The following is a 19,571-nucleotide window of genomic DNA, read 5'->3' on the forward strand; positions in this document are numbered from 1 at the left end:
TGCAATGAGTGTGAAAAATTGAAATGATTTAATCCTCTAAGACCTAAGTTTACGCAAACTCCTAAAACCTTCGTTGTAGTTCTTGCTGTGACACAGTGTAGTCCCTAAGGATAATACTCCAAGTAGTTCTTGTATATTGGAACATCTCTTAAGCATTTTCATAGATTCAGACCATACTCAGAGAGTCCTCAGGCGCTAAAGTATCGGACGTAGTAGGATTGTTCATGTTATTTACACTAAAATCAAATGAAATTTAAAAACCTTGTTTCCTTCGAAAAAATTGATATATCGCGATGCTTTACGTGAAATTTAATTCACGTACACTTCGGCTCTGTGCGTAAATTGAGGTTCCAGTGTATGGTGCGTGTTTTGTTGATGGTTTTCTCTCATTGCACTCTCTCTCAGTGCACCTATAGAACGAAGCGAGATTGTCGATAACGAATTTCAACAACGGCTAGTCCACGTCATACCAATCTATGCGCGAACCTGTCGCTTCGTCGCAGCCGAAGAAAAAAAAATGTTCCCCATGGAATAATAGCGTGGTGGCTAGTAAATTCCGTTCACGCAGCCCAACTGGTTTCGGTTCCGAACCCCGCACATAGAGTTCGAAAGTTTTTCTGACTCGAAGAGGCGAAATACTTTAAAATTAAAGCCTCTATACTTGAAACAAAAAAAAAACAAGTTCTATCGTAATGGGAATTGACTTCAATCTGTTGCGATACTGTTCAGAATCAGGAATCAGAACAAATTGGCTCGAATGGCACGTTCCCCTTGATATTTGGAGATTTGTGCCTTGCCATCCATATTATTTGTTTTCATTATTTTCCCGATGTGTTAGAGGGAGGGATCGAAGGGAAATGGTAAGGTTTGGACTAGGAGAATGGGGGAAATTGACGACACAAAAAACATAGAAAGCAGAAGTAAATTCTGCACCCCTGAGGGATGCTGAACAATCTGCTGGGGATCACATTTAGTGAAAGCAGAAGTAAATTCTGAACCTTTGCGAGGTCCCGAACAGTCTGCTCTTAAAGCCTATTCAGGTTTGTTACTATGTACGTTTTTCTGATGAACGATACGTACATAGATTTTCTGAAAACCATAGTTCAGACGGAATTTTGTTTTCTCTAGAAGGCTCATTGAGTCATCGTCGATACTGCAGAAAAACATGCGTTTTCCCACAGTAACCGGACCCGCCTTGAGTAACATCCACCGATTCAACAAAATCCCCGGATTTTGCAGATCTAATCTCATCAGAACATCGGATACAGCCAACCCTTCCTCAGTATCCCAAGGAATAGGAAGGCAAACCCGATTTTGATGTAGACTGTAGGGTTCAATAATGAACTTACTATCGCCAGCCTGCTGGTTTATCAAACCAAGCTTCTGCTTGAGCCAGGCACTGCTCATCTCATTCTCCGGAGAGAACCAGACGATGCCGTACCTAAGTCCACAGCCTTTGAAGCTTGGTATAAACTCCGTAGACGGCGTTGTGAAGAGACATTTGTTCAAGTCTCTTAATAAATGGGCTTTCAGGTCCTCAGTGAACATACCGTTCAACATCCGGACCTGAAAGCGCTCAGTTTGTTCGGACAAGTGGCCTCTAGAAGCAGAAGCCGCCTTTCCGAGAGCTTGTCTTTTGCGAATCTTCTTTTTTAGATTTCGCTCAAAGTTTTTACCTTTGTCTTCGCCTTCTGTTTCAACGGTGGAAGGCGAAGGACCGGGTTGAACATCCATCGCAGTCTGACTACTCTCGAATCCATTCCCTCTGACTTCCATATTCTGGTCGTTCCGACACTTTGTGACGGAACTCCCAGGTTTCTGGCCATCAGACGGTTCGGAATGAGAGCAGTCAGATGATTGGATGTATTTTGTATCCATTTTCCGAAAAATAAAAGAGAAAAAAGCGATACGAATTTAAAGCGTGAAAGCGCGCGAGGAAATACTCAACCTTTCGCTAGTGCGATCCAAAGTAAAAGAAAGCCGAAAGTGCGTTCCAAAAGAACAGAGTTGGATACTCACTAATACTTTAATCCTAATTAGGTAATCCCAAATTCTATGGCAGAGAATTTGTACGCAATTATATTCACAAGTAAATATAAATGCTTCGTATGGACGAGTGTGACAAACTGTCCAAATCTACACACACCGACCGAAGATACACTTGAAGTGTTAAATCGGAGTAATAAATTGTACACACAGTGGTGCAAACGTTCGAGACATGCTCGGCAAACCCGCAGCCCAACTGAAAACCCCAGAGCAGCCCCCCCAAAAGCTGTTATAAACCAACAGAACAATAAATACCACAGAGGTCAAAGTGCAAAAATGACATCTGATTTGCATCCAGTGCACTGTCTCCACAGCCAAGGGAAAAAGGAAGCGACCAGGACATCAATTTGAGCAGCACTGTTCGCGAGCAGTTCCCAAACCGTCCACACCGCGGTGTACAATTTAACACTCCTGTATCTATATAGAACAGCTAGCGCTGGCTTACCGCGCAGATTCCCTGCATGGCGCCAAGTAGTAAAGGGATATAATTTAAATCCAACGATCACACAGCGACAGATCGTGTGGAGATGAGCCAGAATGCTATTTACACATATAGCGAGTGCCCAAACAAAAAAGTTTGAAACTTTACTATCTTACCGGTATTGACCAGTACAAATAGTTTTACACCACCAGTTGCGATTGAAAGGCAACCGATTGGTGTGTATTTTGCATCTGTCACATACCTGAGTGCCCAAAGGCACCGAATGTAATGTGAAGATAGAGTGCAAAAACATTTATTTTTCCTCAGTGACACACATAGGAAGAATAAACTTACCTGAATGGTATGAGTTCATATCAAACCTGTATACTAGCCAAAGGGCTAATGGAATCCTATATACCGATGTTTGACCGGCAATATAATAAAAACACAAACACTGGCTTGCGAAGACGCGATGATCGAAGCGACCATGGCGAAAAAAAAAGATCAGCAGCCATCAATTTGGCTGATCGGCACTTTAAAATATGCTGTTTCCAGCCACTAAAATGCACTCATTGCATCATTATAGGGTGCGACAACCCTTTAAAAACACTGAAACCACTTCTATAGCTTCCACTCGCGCAGTTTTCACTGTTTAAACCGACTTTTATTTCGGAGGGTGTTTGTGGTGTTGTGTCCACTACCCGATGCGGGTTTCCGAACCCCGCACATAGAGTTCGAAAGTTTTTCTGACTCGAAGAGTCGAAATACTTTAAAATTAAAGCCTCTATACTTGAAACAAAAAAATAAGTTCTATCGTAATGGGAATTGACTTCAATCTGTTGCGATACTGTTAGTATCGATACCAGAAGTATCGATACTAACAGTATCGCTCTGATGTGATATCGATACCAAAAATACCCGATTCTTCAAAAAAAAGTAATGATACCTCAAAGTATCGACTCGGACATACCTAATGGGACATAGTAATATTGAGTTCATCTGTGGTAGTGTAATTTCTCCCCTCGCACTGACAACTTCAACGAGAGCTCTTCTCTTTTAAATATATACACTACTGTAGTAGAAAGTGTGCACGCATCATGAGTGCGCGTGTTTATTTTCTTTTACCTCTAGCACTGCATTGCACCAAAGTGCTAGAGCAGTGCTCTCAAACTCTTTGAGGTGGACGGAGATATTTTCACAAGCGTGTACACCGCTGTGAGCAACTGTGGTGTATGGTTTGCGTAGAAGAAGCGTGGGACGCGCAAAATCAGCAAAATAAAACAATTTATCGTTGAATTTTCGTTTTTCCTCGCAAGTTTATTATAGCAAGGCCAGGTCTACTCTCTATTCATTGAAGTTCACAGAAGTGTTCGCTCACCATCACGCGCCAGTGATCACTTGGGTGTAGTTAGGCGAGAGTACGTGAGATCGATTCATGCGAAGAGAAAGTGGTTCTCTCGCACCAGCTTCTCACACACTCAAAGTCTGTTCAGCACACACTCAAAGTCTGTTCAGCACACACTCAAAGTCTGTCTAATGGACACTGAGAAAAAGTGCGCTTTCCGTTTTGTGTGGAGCCCACCGAATGCATCCGCAGTGTAGAAATGAAACTTACACTGGTGTATCACTTTAGTGAAATGCCATCTATTACTACAGGAGAGATTCAAGAGCTCATATTGTTACCTCATATTGCAAAAAGAAAAAAAAACAAATCTTTGAGAATAATGCAACTAAGATTTTGGAAATTGTTTTTTGCTTTTCTCATATAGAAAGATGATGCGATCACTGTGAAAACTGACTTTTGAACCAAAGCCCGGATGCCCGAGTTTTATATACCATTCGAATCAGTTCGTCGAGTACGCAAAATGTCTGTTTGTATGCGTTTGTTCAACGTTTCTTTGCACCAACTTTCCTCGGAGATGGCTGAACTGATTTTCACACCTAGATTCAAATGAAAAGTCTTGTGGTCCCTTACAAAATTCCTGGATTTTGTTTCGATCTGTCTTCCGTGCAAAAACAAATTGAAAATAAGAGCACCAACTTTTATCGGAGATGGATGAACCGATTTTCACAATCTTATCAGGTGTACAACTTTCCGATAGGTGGATGTACCGGCTGAGGCTGGTTAAAATACATAGATGATAATGCCTTTAAAGGGAGTGTGTACAGTGCCTAACGACTTGTCATCGCCGTTTCAGTGACAGTTGTTCTTGTTTTCGTATTATTCACGCTCGAAAATGTCTGCTTATGTGCCAATTCTCGCCATTTGCGGGAAGTCGAAAAAAAAAAATGCAGCTGAAGCGCATCGAATGCTCTCAGAAACTTACGGTGATGCTGCTCTGAGTGGAAGAACGTGTCGGCAGTGGTTTCAAAGTTTTTAAAATGGTGATTTCGATGTCGAAGACAAACATGGCGGTGGAAGAGAAGAAACCTTCAAAGATGAACAACTAGAAGCTTTGCTTGATGAAGATTCGTGCCAAACCCAAGAAGAGCTTGCCGAATCGTTGGGAGTAAGTCAGCAAGCGATTTCAAAACGTCTCAAGGCCCTGGGCATGATTCAGAAAGAAGAAAACTGGGTGCCGTGCGAGTTGAAACCGAGGGACATCGAGCGCCGTCTATTTGTATGTGAGCAACAGCTTCAAAGACCAAATCGTAAGGGGGTTTTACATCGAATCGTAACCGGTGATGAAAAGTGGGTTCGATACGATAATCCTAAACGCAGAAAATCGTGGGGAAAGCCCGGGCATGCGATGGAAAAATCGATTGCTTCATGGATAGCGTCAAAAGAGGACTCCTTTTTCGAGCCGGGATCCGAAAATTACCGGAAAGATGGGAGAAAGTTGTCGACAATACTTTGAATAATACATCTGTAGGCACTTTTTCGCAATAAAGCTTTTAATTTTGGAAAAACACGGAAGCATGTACAACTTTGATAGACCAAGTGAATTTTCTGAATTTCATCTGGATCTGACTTCTGGTTCCTGAATTGCAGGATTAAGAGTGTTGAACATTTCAAGCAGTGATACAGAACAGTGATGCAAAACACGGAAAATGGGACGGACGACCAAACGTATCCATTCCGGCTATACAAATCCCCGGCTTCTGATACCGCAAGCATTGGAAATAATGGTCACAAACTCTAAAATGGAACGAACTCACTTTTCTCAGTGATAGTTTGGCCGATTTTTACAAACTCTAATGAAAAGTCTAATGATTCCATACGGAAATCTTGAATTTCATCCGCATCTGACTTCCGATTCCGGAATTACAGACGGTGACGAGTGTCTCAAATTTCAAACCGCTACACACATGCACTGGTACGGAAGAAGAAAACAAAACACTGACTCTACAGTGAACAGTAACTGACGATGAACCGAGTTCATCGAGGGGTCCTATGTGAATGGTGTATGAAAAATCATAGACTATTCCATCATGAGTTTATCTTTGCTATCATTACGTCATATAAAAACATGACCTATCGATTTTGAACGGTAAGAAGAGTACCATAAAACCAAGAAAATTTATCAGCTTTGCGCCTAGCTAAAGCTGATGACATTGATTGCCTATACTTTTCTCCGAAACACTATTATTCCCGGGTTCCTGTGTTCGATGACTATCGTCATGTAATAAGCTACTGGAAGACCCAGTTTTCTAGATAACGCACTTCCCCGGTTGAAGGCCACAACCGCTGCTGTCAGTTCATCTTGTTGATGTGCTGTAACAATGATTGAGCGGTGTCAAAATCTGGACTGAATTGGAGCAAATGAGGTGTTTCGATTGCCAGTTCGAGCGGAATGGTGTCATCGTTTTGTTTTCCAGTGGAATTTTTATGTGACGAACTTCAGTGCATCCTATATAAGTCATGATTCATGGTGGCACTGGCCATTAAGATTGTTTTTGCGGTCTAGGGAAAGTCGTGCCATGAAAGTTTCGATATTCGTTTTTGTGGTTTTCGCGGTGACCGCGGTGTGCGCTGGTACTACTCATTTATATGGTAATTTTCACACAGAACAGGGATTTACACATTGCCATGTCTGCTGCAGATTGGGCGGATGATGCATGGCAGGCGCACCAGTTGATCCCGATGGCAGCCAGGATATTCGCTTTGAAGCATTCGAAACGCATGATTGGACTGGAGAAAATCATCGGCGGACACAAGGTTGATGTGAAGAATTTTCCGTACCAATTGTCGCTGAGAAGTAATGGAAACCATGTTTGCGGAGGATCAGTGATTTCACGCAGCTGGGCTCTGACGGCGGCTCATTGCCTATACCCGGGACGAGATGTCACGACCGTGGGTGTTAATTATGTGTTGACGTGGCGTTCGCCAGGTAAATATTGGTTTGGTTTTACTTTCCCCAGATTTCACTGCGAGCTGGGAGCAGCGGTCGGTTGGCAGGTGGACAGATCTATAATGTGACACGAATAGTTATCCACCCGCAATACGATCCAACGCTGTTCAATAACGATGTGGCAGTGTTAAAGGTGTCAACGCCATTCAGTGGACAGCATGTGGCACCGGTTCTGCTGGCTCAAGAAGGATACAACCCCGCCGAAGGTATTCGAGGCGTGGTGTCAGGATGGGGAAGAACGGTATGTTAATTTGATTTTATGGTTGAATATTGTGCTAACTGTGGGTAAACAGAAACCGCTGTTTGCGACAATTGCTCGTATCGGTGTGGATTTTTTTTACATAAAAGTAAGCTTCAATGTGTCTAGTTAGGATATTGAATATCATGCTCGGTACGTGAGCAATACCGTGTCGCTGAACTCACTCGATTTTGAAACTTAAGTTTACTGTTGGTGAGATTTTCTAGAAGACATTGCACTTCGGCGCAATCGATACATTTTTGGCTCTCAAAGCTAAGTGTCTGCTTAGCGATACACGCTGAATTGCAAAGTTGAACTAGTAGTTAAATTTGAACTGCTCACGCACTGATTAGTCGAAAACAAATGTGCATTGTATGACGTATGGCATGTTTCTAACTGCTATTGTAGCAATAACGTGACTAGATAGCGACGGATCGTCTTCGTAATGTGGTTTGATGAAGACACACAAGTAAATTTTATTTAAAATGCCGTTGAATGAGCATTCACAAAGAAGTGAAAAAAACACTGGTGTACGTCCTAGTTTAAGGGAAAGGATTGCTTCCCTCATAAAATGCACAAATCTGCACAACCACTTGTATCTCATGCTATCACATAGGAATTTTTCTCAATAGGAGGGAAGATGAACCTATCCCCCAAAAGACGACTGGAGTAAATTAAAGTGGGCAGTTCCATTTTCTGATTCCCACGCATACTTCTTTGTCGGGCTTTTGGATGACACAAGTCTCATAGTTGAAAATAACTGAAATGGTACTATTAGGTATTGATTACAGTAATATGGATAGTAAACCTCGAATAACGACGAATTCATTTAGAAATTTTATTAAAGACATTTACTACACACTCTCCCTCCAGAAAATGTCCTAATGATCATCTCTGAGCAAGAACCTTTAGTGCCAAGTTTGATAGCAATCCGTTCTGTACTTTCGGAGTTATAACGTTACATATATTACATCCCCTTTTTAAAGTGACTGCTGCATTCACCCTTCATATAGTCATATCTAAGGTATGATAGTCATAAACAAATATCGATTCTCGTCAAATTATATGAATTTTTATGCCCCCCTATGTCCTTGACACTTGCTACGCTCCCTTTCCTAGAAACAACTCTTAAGACCATCCCTGAAGAGCAAGAAGTATCTGTGCTAAGTTTGGTGGTAATCCGTTCAGTAGTTCCGGAGTGTGGCCTTACAAACATACAAACTTACATCCTGTTTGCCATTCTCTATAGAAAGGTATTAGAGTTGCTGGAAAACCCGACTTTTGAACGGAACCTCGGAGACCCATAGTATTATAAAAATGTACAAGTGTGCACTTTTCGAATATATTTTTACCGCTCAATTTTCTCAGAGACGGCTGAACCGATTTTAACAAACTTAAAAGCTACTGTCGGGCCAATGATTAAGTTCAAAGATCAAATGGCTGTGACGTCTGAGATATAATTGTATAAGTGACGTAAACGACAAAACGCATTGTTTTTTTTATCGCACAAGTTTCTCGGAGATGGCTGAACCGTTTTTAACAAGTCTAAGCCCGTTTGAAAGCTATTCTTAGACCATTGATCAAGTTCGAAGATCAAATAGCTGTGACGTTTGGTTCCGGTGGTTAAGGTTTGAAAATTTTCAATCTTGAAAAATCACCATAGGGGGAAGTACACGAAATTGTAATTGTAATTGTATTTGATGCCAAAAGTCCCAAATTGCATGAAATTTTTTTTTAATATCGACTATCTGGAACTTTTTTCCAAGTCCCAGAATTTTTTTCTGGATAACACCTTAAATAAAATAAACCTAGATTCCCCAGTGTAATAGTACTGTAGTTGAGAAACCCGTGACACCAAAAGCGCCGTCTGGTGTAGAATGGGTGCGTAAATGCTCCTGAAATGCATGCATAAAGTTGCTTGCGCATTTAACACAACCACAGTAGCTAATGGAAAAAAGTGCACCCGTTTCTCACTAGAGGTGCTGTTAGTGTCACCGTACAGTGAGAAATCTATGTTTACTTAATTTATGATAACACCATATCCCGACTGGTAGCGTGGATTGCTCTGATTTTGCACTTTCGAGCAGAAATGGCATTTCTGTTCGAAAGTGCAAAATCAGAGCAATCCACGCCACCAGTGTTTTTAAATGAAAAACTGCATAAGACTTTTGGCATCAACATTTTTGTTTCGATTTCGGAAATTTCATATACCCCATGTTAATTGGGGTTATTTCCCATCCTTCTATTATTTCATATCTTGTTTGATTCTATTTTATTTGTTTCCAGTGCTTCTTTTCACTTGCTTTACTTCGCAAAAGACCGATTCGATCCTCGAATTTCCATGGCATTCTCTCCTTTCCTATAGCTAAATCGCAAAATCTGCACACAATACCACTAGCAAACTTTCCAAATGCCTAAAACTCACCTTTTTGCAGCAATCGACGGTTACCTTCAATCACAATATTCCAGCATTCCAGGAAAGCACGTCTAACTTGATGCAAGATAAAACCTAAGATGATTAGTTGGTTGATTTCATCGAAAATTCTACACCGAGAAATTGCACTGAAGTTGACTTTTTAATCAAAAATTTGACTGGATGGAAAATATCGCATTCAACGCGTATGCCTACTACTCATTGATTATTAGGTTTTACATCACTGTATATAAAATACGCTCTTGGAATGCACCTTGTAGTTCCGAAACCGGAAGTCGCATTCTAATGAGAGTGTAGGATCTTTTATTTTAAGTTTTTACCATTCTATATGAAAAGGTTATAAAAATTACTGGAAATCCCGACATTGGATCTGTGCTCCGGAGACCCCTAGGGTAGTATAACATTCGACTCAGCTCGGCGAGATCGGAAAATACCCAAGTTGTGATATTGCCTTTATTGTGGTTATTAATCTTAATTAGCTTGTTGTTCGTGCTGTACCGAATTACTGTTTGACAACATCCGGCACACGTCCACTTAGTTTACACGCTTCTCTCATTATCCTCAAACTCATTGTGACTATCACTTAACTCAGGATACCACATCCTCCCCATCAATAGTAGAAATAAAGTGTATTAGAAATTCACAACGGTTGTAAGTGCTCAGATCGAAACTAAGTTTTGATACGAGTTACTCGTGTTAATCTTAAAATTAAATTCGGTCAAACTGTAATTCAGTGACCTCGTTTGCTTTCGTCAGAAGTGAACAACTATTACTAATTAGTGACTATAATGAAAAAGTAATAGATTATAATATATTTACATTTATAGGATATAATTTCTTCATTAACTTAATATCACGAAACTCAACATATAATGGATTCTGAGTGCTCTCTGTGATGTATAAAGTAGATAATAACCTGTGTGTAATATCTTAAGGAACGATCAGTTTTTTCATATAAATCATGATAAGGAAACTGGAAAACATAAAAATTTGTGATTATGGCAACTCTGGAAACAATCTTCAGCTCATTGATTTATCAGCGTTTGGGAGTTTAGTAAAATGATTTCACTAGAATAAAATTTTTGTAACACCATTTAATTCTCCTATAGGTATATTACGTCACTGTTTACATTCTCACAACATTTTCAATCATGTTTAATGAACGTCACATCACAAATACGTATTTCGAATATTATTTATATTCATCATCAGTGTATCAGGTTTTTTGAAAAGATTTTTCTGAAGAAATCTTAAAAAAACAGATAGGGGAAAGTGTTATAAAGCGTCCCTGCTGGCCAAAACGCCCCCTTCCTTTTTTAAGTATTCAAGACTTTTCTAAACAAAAGTTTTATCTCTAATGTTATCTTTTCTTAAGATCTTTCTGGTATGCAAGTTTGGCAGTTGTGGTTTGCTGGAAAATATGAAAAAACTGAAAATATCATTAGATAGCTTTTCGATGTAAGGTTTTGCTTCGACTAAACAAGCATTTTAATCGTGTAAAACGTCTAATTGTCGGTTGCAACTTAGTAATTAACTTTCAGCAGTGCTAATGTCTCTATATAGTATAAATATCTAGAGAATCAAAGCCATTTCTTTGATATACGAATTTTCTCATAACAATCACCCACCTTCGATTCAACAGATTGTTCGGCATATTTGCCGCATAATCAACCTTCGCCAAGCGATGACTTCAAAAAGGTTGTATCATACTGTTGCAAAAGTGATTTACCGCTTGTAATCGGCAGTGACATAAATGCTCACCATATCATTTGGGGCAGCACAGATATAAATTCGAGAGGCTCTGATATGATGGAATTTGTGAGCAGTACAAACCTGCACATAGTCAATGCAGGAAACCGTCCAACTTTTGCGAGATCTGGAAGAGAGGAGGTTTTGGACGTAACTCTCTGCTCTGATAGAATTGCGCATGAGTTGGTGAATTGGCTCGTCTCCGATGAGCTCGAACCTTCGTTGTCTGATCATAAGTACATATTCTTTGATCATTCAAACGTTAAATTTGATATTATCACATATCGTAATCCCAAATCTACAAACTGGGACCTCTATGAAGAGGGCTTGGCGACTAGATTTTACGGGTACCAACCAACAATTGAAACCCCAATTGATTTGGAAAATGTTGTCGACGAGACAAACTCACTCATAGTTGCAGCATATGAAGAGGCTTGTCCACTTCGGATTGTGCGAGCTACTAGAGGAACTCCTTGGTGGAATGCTGAACTTGCTAGACTAAGGAAACTATGCAGAAGAGCTTGGAACCACCGACGCAGAAATGGGTCGGAGGCATTCGTGTCGGCTCGAAGGGCTTACAAAAATGCTCTTCGATCGTCTGAGCGAAGTGGTTGGAAAAGCCTCTGCACAAATGTCTCTAGTCTCAACGAGGCTAGCAGATTAAATAAGTTACTTTCGAAGTCTAAGGACTTTAATGTCAGTTTCTTAAGAACTTCAGATGGTGAACACTTGTCTGATGAAGGTGATGTAATTCACTATCTTTTTAACACTCACTTTCCAGGATGTATGGATCCATCACCGACAGCTCTTCCCGAGACTTTTTCAGGTAGTTACGATTCTTGGGCCCTTGCTCGAAGCGTTGTGACGATTGAATCGGTCAAATGGGCAGTTGAGAGTTTTGCTCCGTACAAGTCTCCTGGAAAGGATGGAGTTTTCCCAGTGTTACTGCAGAAAGGGTATGAACATTTCAAACATGTTTTGAAGAAAATACTTACTTTTAGTCTTGCGACAGGATATATTCCAAGAGCCTGGCAGGAAATAATTGTAAAATTTATTCCCAAAGGCGGTCGCGACACTTATGAGGAAGCGAAGAGTTTCAGGCCTATCAGTCTTAGCTCATTTCTTCTTAAAACAGTGGAACGCATAGTCGATCACTATATCAGGAATGTTAGTTTGGGTGTGCATCCGCTACATGGAATGCAACATGCTTACCAGCGTGGAAAGTCCACTACAACCCTGTTACATGATGTTGTGTATAACATTGAAAAAGCTTTCTCACAAAAGCAATCTTGCTTGGGAGTTTTCCTAGATATTGAAGGTGCCTTTGATAACGTGTCTTTCAATTCAATTCTGGAAGCAGCCCGTGGTCATAGCATACCTTCAAGTATTACAAATTGGATACACGCAATGCTTAGCAATCGACTTCTTTGTTCATCGCTTCGGCAAGCAGAGATTAGAAAGCTGAGTGTCCGTGGGTGTCCTCAAGGTGGTGTACTATCCCCACTTTTATGGAACCTAGTCGCTGATGGTTTGTTAAGGAAACTTAATAACCTTGGATTTCCGACTTATGGTTTTGCCGACGATTATCATATATTGATGACCGGTATAAGCATTAACACTCTCTTTGATTTAATGCAACAAGCCCTGCGATCTGTTGAACAATGGTGTTGTCAGGTTGGATTATCTGTAAATCCGGGCAAAACATCAATGGTGCTTTTCACTCATCGTAGGATAATCACAGGAGCTCGTCCGTTACAGTTCTTCGGTTCAGAGGTTACTGTGGTCAATCAAGTTAAATACGTCGGGGTTATTCTTGACTCAAAACTGAATTGGTCTGCTCACATTGATTTCAGGATTAAAAGAGCTTGCATGGCTTTCGGCCAATGCAGACGAGCTTTAGGAAAATCATGGGGACTCAAACCCAGATATATTCATTGGATCTACACAACTATTGTTAGACCAATTTTAGCATATGGATGTCTTGTATGGTGGCTCATCTCCAAAGGATGGTCCTAATGGCGATGACAGGAGCATTCACGACAACTCCTACTGCTGCTCTAGAGGCGCTACTGTGCATTAAACCACTTCATGTGTTCCTAAAACAAGAAGCATTATCTTGTGCATACCGTCTTAGGGTTACAGGGCTTTGGAACAGTAACCCATTAGATTATGCTACCAGCCGCACTCGCTTGTGGTCTCAAATGGTTACGTGGGATGAGTATTTACTCGCTCCTAGTGACCTAACTCTCACATGCAGTTTTCCTTTCAAAACATTCAATGTGAGCTATCCTCTTCGTGAGGAATGGTTGTCTGGTTGTCTGGAACGACAACTTGATGAACACATAGTTTGTTATACGGACGGTTCTCTGTTGAATGGTCGTGCTGGTGCTGGTGTCTACTGTCGTGAAATGAGGCTGGAGCAGTCTCTTTCATTTGGTAGATACTGTACTGTGTTCCAAGCAGAAATCTACGCGATTCTGTGTGGAATACAATCGGCACTTCAGCAGAGGATCTGTGGTAAACGAATTTATTTTTGTTCCGACAGTCAGGCAGCCTTGAAAGCACTCAGTTCGAATGACTCACGGTCGAATCTAGCGATCGCATGTCGAACTCAAATTGTAGACCTCAGCATTTCAAATGCTGTTTACTTCTTATGGGTACCCGGCCATTCTGGTATTACTGGAAATTAATGGGCTGATGAGTTGGCTAGAGCTGGTGCAACGAATGATTTCGTTGGTCCTGAACCAGCTTTACCACTTTCTACTAGTTGGATAAAGCACAAGATTCGTTCTTGGGCTGCATCCAAACATGCCAGCTACTGGCGCAGCTTGCAAACTTGCGCTCAGACAAAAGCATTTCTACCAGATTTAAATCTGAAAATGTCAAAGTGTCTACTGCATTTCTCCAAGCATCATTGCAGTATTCTGGTCAGAGCTCTGACTGGACATTGCAAACTCAATTATCACATGGCTACTATTCAACGTTCTGAGTATTATTCGTGTGATTTGTGTGAATGCGATTATGGTACTTCATATCATCTGATATGTAACTGTCCCGCATTGACGCAGCTACGTATCCGGGTTTTTGGTTCTCCATACATGGTTGAGTCTGTGTATGCGGAGCTAAAATTGAAGGATATTCTCTCGTTTCTCACCCAATGTGGTAAGGAGCTATAGTCGGAAGGGTTCATCGTTCTTCCTGGAGTGAATGAATCTCTTCTGTATTCACCTTAAATAGGGTTTAGCAGATTGTTTGGCATCCTTTTAGGGGGTACCGAATTTACTTCTGCTCGTACATACTGCGAATCGTTCTGCATTCTTCCGGGAGTGCAGAATGATGTCGCTTTTGTAAGGTCTCTAAATCCTCTCGGGAGTTGGAGGTTTTATTAACAGCAGACTGTTCGGGGCCTCGTAGAGGTTCAGAATTTACATCTGCTTCCACTAAATGTGACCCTCAGTAGATTGTTCAGAATCCCTTAGGGGTGCAGAATTTACTTCTGCTTTTATGTGTTTTTGTGTCGTCAATTTTTCCCATCCTCCTAGTCCAACCCTTACAATTTCCTTTCAATCCGTCCCTCTTATATATCGGGAAAATGATGCTAAAAACAAATTGATGGCAAGGCACAAATCTCCAAATATCAAGGGGAACGTGCCATTTGAGCCAATTTGTTCTGATTCCTGATTCCTGATGCTTCGAGTTAAAATATTGTTTTGAGGATTTATCACGGTTATTAAAACAAAAAGTAGCGTTGGGAGGATAAAAAATGTTGGTTTCCAATTGTAATTATTTGATTATGCAATTGATTTCTGATGCAAAGAATATCTTCTTTATCTGCTTTTCTTCTATACCGACATTTCAAGGGGCATATTGCATCATTGTTGTGGGGCATACCACTGATTTGTTGTGAGGTATATTATACGGTTGCTGGGGCGTTATGCCAACGGCAAGCGAAAAAACTGAGAATGTGGTCGTTTTGGAAAATGTGTTTGTATCAATCATTTCTCATCACTTTTTCCGAAATCATTGAAAATTATGTTCCTCAGACGTATTGCAAAGAAATACATACATTCTCGAACAAAATTTATCAGTACATTTAGAAATATCTCAATGTTTTCTTAAGAGGGGCATATTATAACACTTTACCCTACACTTAAGATTGTATCTTGTTGTGCAGGGGCGGCTCCTCCAAAAGATTTATTGGAGTGGTCATGCACTCTAAATATTTTGGCAACTGAAATAAATATTTCAAAATTTGCTAGAAATATCATATGATATAACACTTTTTCTGTTATCCCCGTAGTTCGTCTCCGTGATCGTTCACATTTCTTAACTAAGTTACTAAATTTTTTAAACTAATTTACTACAACATGAAATGTGCTATACTTTACCACTTTCGAATAATGGTTATTATTAGAGTAGTAATGAAAATGTTTGTGATCGTATCAAAGCTTTGGAAGAGCGACTAAACTTGCTTACATGGCTGGTTTTTATTTACTCTAACCTCTCCGTTTCCTTTATAAACATGTTTATATATTGCAAAGTTTTATGATTTGTAGTAATAATCTTTTGTACCCTCCCAATAATTTATGGAACTTGTCGCCCCTGGTGTAGTGACATACATAGTGGATGTGTATAGCGACGTGGTACACCTATAGTAGAATTAAATTGTGTTAAAAAAATATTCTAATCTTCAGCTGTTGCACATGTTCATAAGCCTTCTTGCCATAAAAATATTTGAGAGAAAACAGCAAACACAGTTGATCTTTGATGATTAATTGTGTCCCCTGTTTTCGGAATTTCCAATGGCGTGACAATACAATACCTTTAACTTGAATCTGATCCAGCACTGAAAAAAATTATTGCATATCTTTTTTTCCTTTTGGACATGTCACCCTACGGAAGTAGGATCGGAATACAATAGAATACTATGAACCTATAAGAACTTTTATATGGAACTAATTCTGTGAAAATCGGGTAAACCATTTCATGAAAAAGTGAGTGCATATTTTTCCACTGTTTTGAAGTATTCCTCTTTGTAACTTCGGAACCGGAAGTGGAATTCGGTTGAAATTCAATAACGCGAGCCATAAAACCTTTCATATAAATCTAAGTTAGAGCGAATCAGTTCAGTCATCTCCGAGAAACTCGAGTGCATAATTTTGTCACTCAGATATTTTGCGATCTCGTCGATTTGAGTCGAGTCGGTATACACAGATAAAAATATTTATATCTTTTTTATGCACATATTTGGAGCAGGAAATTGAATATAAAGTTACTTCTTAGATATTATAATTTAATTTTACATCGATGATGGTTTTCAATCAAATTTTTGATTCAGTTGATGTCTAATTCAAAGTATCGTCGAATTACATGTCGTGTAAATTTCATAATTTTTTTCTGTGTATGGTCAGTACTAGTTGATACTTCAAGTGATTGCATAAACTTTCTGTTTCGGACAAACAAAAAATAGTATTGCACGCGTTTTTGCCTTTCTCATATAGAAAGGTTATGTAGAAAAAACCGACTTTTGAACAGACGTTCAACTCAGTTCGTCGAGTACGCAAAATATATGTGTGTATATAACGTTTTTTTGCACTAACTTTACCCTTAGATTCAAATTAAAGGACCTAATTTTTTTTTCAAGTCTCGTTCGTACAAAGAGATTTTTGCATAATATGAAAATATTCCTGTAGCAATAATCGTATCTTGTATATTAGAAAATGTTTTAATAAATAGTTACCGGAAAACAATGTTGTTTGGAAGCAGTTTCAAAATCCAAATGACGACTTCCAGTTTATTGATGTTCTATGAAAACCTTGTTTATTTTCGAAAAGTATTTAATGCGTGGAAGCAGGTGTTTTAAGCTATTCCCAAATTCAAGGTGGCGACTTCCGGTTTATTGATATGCTATGGAAAGCCATACAATATGGGTATTTTCGAAACGGGTTTAATGAGTAGATGTCGGGAAACGATGTTTAAGGTTGTTTCAAAGTTCAAGAAGGCTACCTCCGGTTTATCGATATTTCTTGAAAACCCTCTTGGATGTGTATTATTATGATAGATTCTTGGCGGGCTCCGAGTCATTCAGAATCTTTCTTCGAAGTGGATGTTAACAGACAGGCTCGTCGAGAGAAAACTCGAGCCTGGGGGGACTGCAGTTTGTCGGGCCTCTGAATATAAGAATTAAAAACATTATAAGCATTGAACTATCATAGATTTAAGATATTTTAAATACATTCTTTGAACAAAATAATTCGCAAGCGATATTTGTTTCGATTCGTGATACTTTGTTTTTTTTTTATGAAGAATGAACAAACTAATTTTTCACTAATCTCTCTGTAATATTGGAACCGGAAGTCGGATGTGGATCAACTTCTCGAGGACTATTTAAAGAATTTCAAGATCTTTTTTTATTATCATCTTAGTTTGTAAGTTTGGGTGAGAAATTTCCGAGAAAATTGAGTGCGCATTTTCTCATAGACTTGCACATATTTCCATGTAATTCCGGAACCGGAAGTCGGATAAAGATAACATTCAATAGCAATCTATGGAACTATACGGCCTTTCATTTAAATCTAAGTTTGTGAAAATCGGTCGAGCCATCTCTGAGAAAAGTGAGTGACATTTTTTAAATTTTTTTGGTGCATATCACCGTGTAATTCCGGAACCGGAAGTCGGATCGGAATAAAATTCAATAGCGAGCTATGGAACCATAAGACTTTTCATTTGAATATGAGTTTGTAAAAATGGGATCAGCCATCTATGAGAAAATCGAGTGACATTATTTGTCACATACACACATACATACATACATACGCACACAGACATTTGCTCAGTTCATCGAGCTGAGTGGAATGGTATATGTCATTCGGCCCTCCGGGTTTCACAGTGATTGTCTAACCTTTCTATATGAGAAAGGCAAAAACCCCAGAATTATTTGAGCTACGCATTTTAATTGTTTTAGGGCCACTGATCTACAAGATAGGTTAAGTTCCTGTATTATTATATCGTTTTTCTATGCACAGCTTACAGATGACAGCCTACCGACAGTACTGTATGCCGTTGAAATTCCAATTGTTGGAAAATCCGTTTGCTCCCGTTCTTGGGGAGAATCGCTCTTGACCGACAAGTAAGTATTACAAATTATTCCAATCTAGTTCGTTGAATCTATTAGTTGAGATAGTGTGATATGATCATTTCGAAACACATAATTTTTACTTATTTACCCATTCATTAATCTTATTTTTATACAGAGCGTATTATTGAATTGATATAATTTTTTCTAAATTGAGAGCATTTTATTCACTTGACTAAGAACAAATACTAGATTTTTATTTAGTCAAAATAGTAGGCATTTAATATGTAGGAAAAAGTAGCATACTCATTTCACAAATTGTTATTTAAAACATTCATTTTGACGGTTTCGAGTGTTCAAGTAGTTATCATTTTGCTACTAAATTACAAATTGAATTTACACTTGAACCAGAAAAGATACTAACAAAATTGCTAATATTTCATCTATTGCTAACACTAGAATTCCATCATTTAGCGATTTGCTTGATTGACAACAAACCGTTTCCTCATTTAACAGCATGATTTGCGCTGGCCAGTTGGGTCGTGATTCGTGCAACGGCGATAGCGGCGGACCGTTGGTATCCGGCGGCCGTCAGATCGGTGTGGTATCCTGGGGATCGACGGATTGCGGAGGACCACTGCCCGCAGTTTATACCCATCTGGGACGTGCTGACGTCAGGAGGTTCATTCGTCTCGTCACCGGTGTTTAACTGGAAATTGGAAGCGTGCGAATTCAATCTTATCGATAATTATTTACCACATTACACTGCTTCGCTTATCGATCAAATGTTATGATTATCGGCACCAGAGAAGAAAAAAATAACAGCGGCGCATACTGCCGGTATTAAATGCTTTGAATGACGGTAGTTGATTAGATAATAACATTTTAGTGCCAATGAGTTAACGGAGAACAAGATAGGTAGCTGTAAATTTTAATTGACCAGACGCAATCGTATTATTAAATTGGAATTCTACTTGTGACAATGTGACTGAGAGTTTTTACCTACAAAAGAAGTAAAGAAATGGCTCGTGGGAATGACTGTCAATGTTTGTTTTATTATTGGTAAGATGACAAAAACAGTTCAGTTTTCTTAGCAAGAATTATATCTTTGCGTTTCTTGGTGAAATTTTTTTGTTTGTTTGGTTTTGACTAAAATTTTGGTGGACACAATTTCAATGTTATCGCTAATTGTGTCCTCCAAAATTTTACCGGAGACAGATCTTGGTATTTATATCTCTTTAAGTTATAAATATGAC

General features: G+C 39.4%; 1 protein-coding gene across 1 annotated transcript in view; it reads left to right on the top strand.

Moving 5' to 3' along the window:
- LOC131428652 (uncharacterized) overlaps positions 1–19,337 on the top strand; it is a 28,584-nt gene extending 9,247 nt beyond the window's left edge. The window contains exons 4-8 of the mRNA XM_058592697.1: positions 6,313–6,443; positions 6,511–6,761; positions 6,830–7,060; positions 18,266–18,369; positions 18,832–19,337. Of these exons, the coding sequence (XP_058448680.1) occupies positions 6,313–6,443; positions 6,511–6,761; positions 6,830–7,060; positions 18,266–18,369; positions 18,832–19,024 (910 nt within the window). The 3' untranslated portion in view covers positions 19,025–19,337. The remainder of the gene's footprint in view (positions 1–6,312; positions 6,444–6,510; positions 6,762–6,829; positions 7,061–18,265; positions 18,370–18,831) is intronic.
- The last annotated feature ends 234 nt before the right edge of the window (positions 19,338–19,571 follow it).

The sequence above is a fragment of the Malaya genurostris genome, chromosome 2 (assembly GCF_030247185.1).
Source record: "Malaya genurostris strain Urasoe2022 chromosome 2, Malgen_1.1, whole genome shotgun sequence".
In the NCBI taxonomy this organism is placed as follows: domain Eukaryota; kingdom Metazoa; phylum Arthropoda; class Insecta; order Diptera; family Culicidae; genus Malaya; species Malaya genurostris.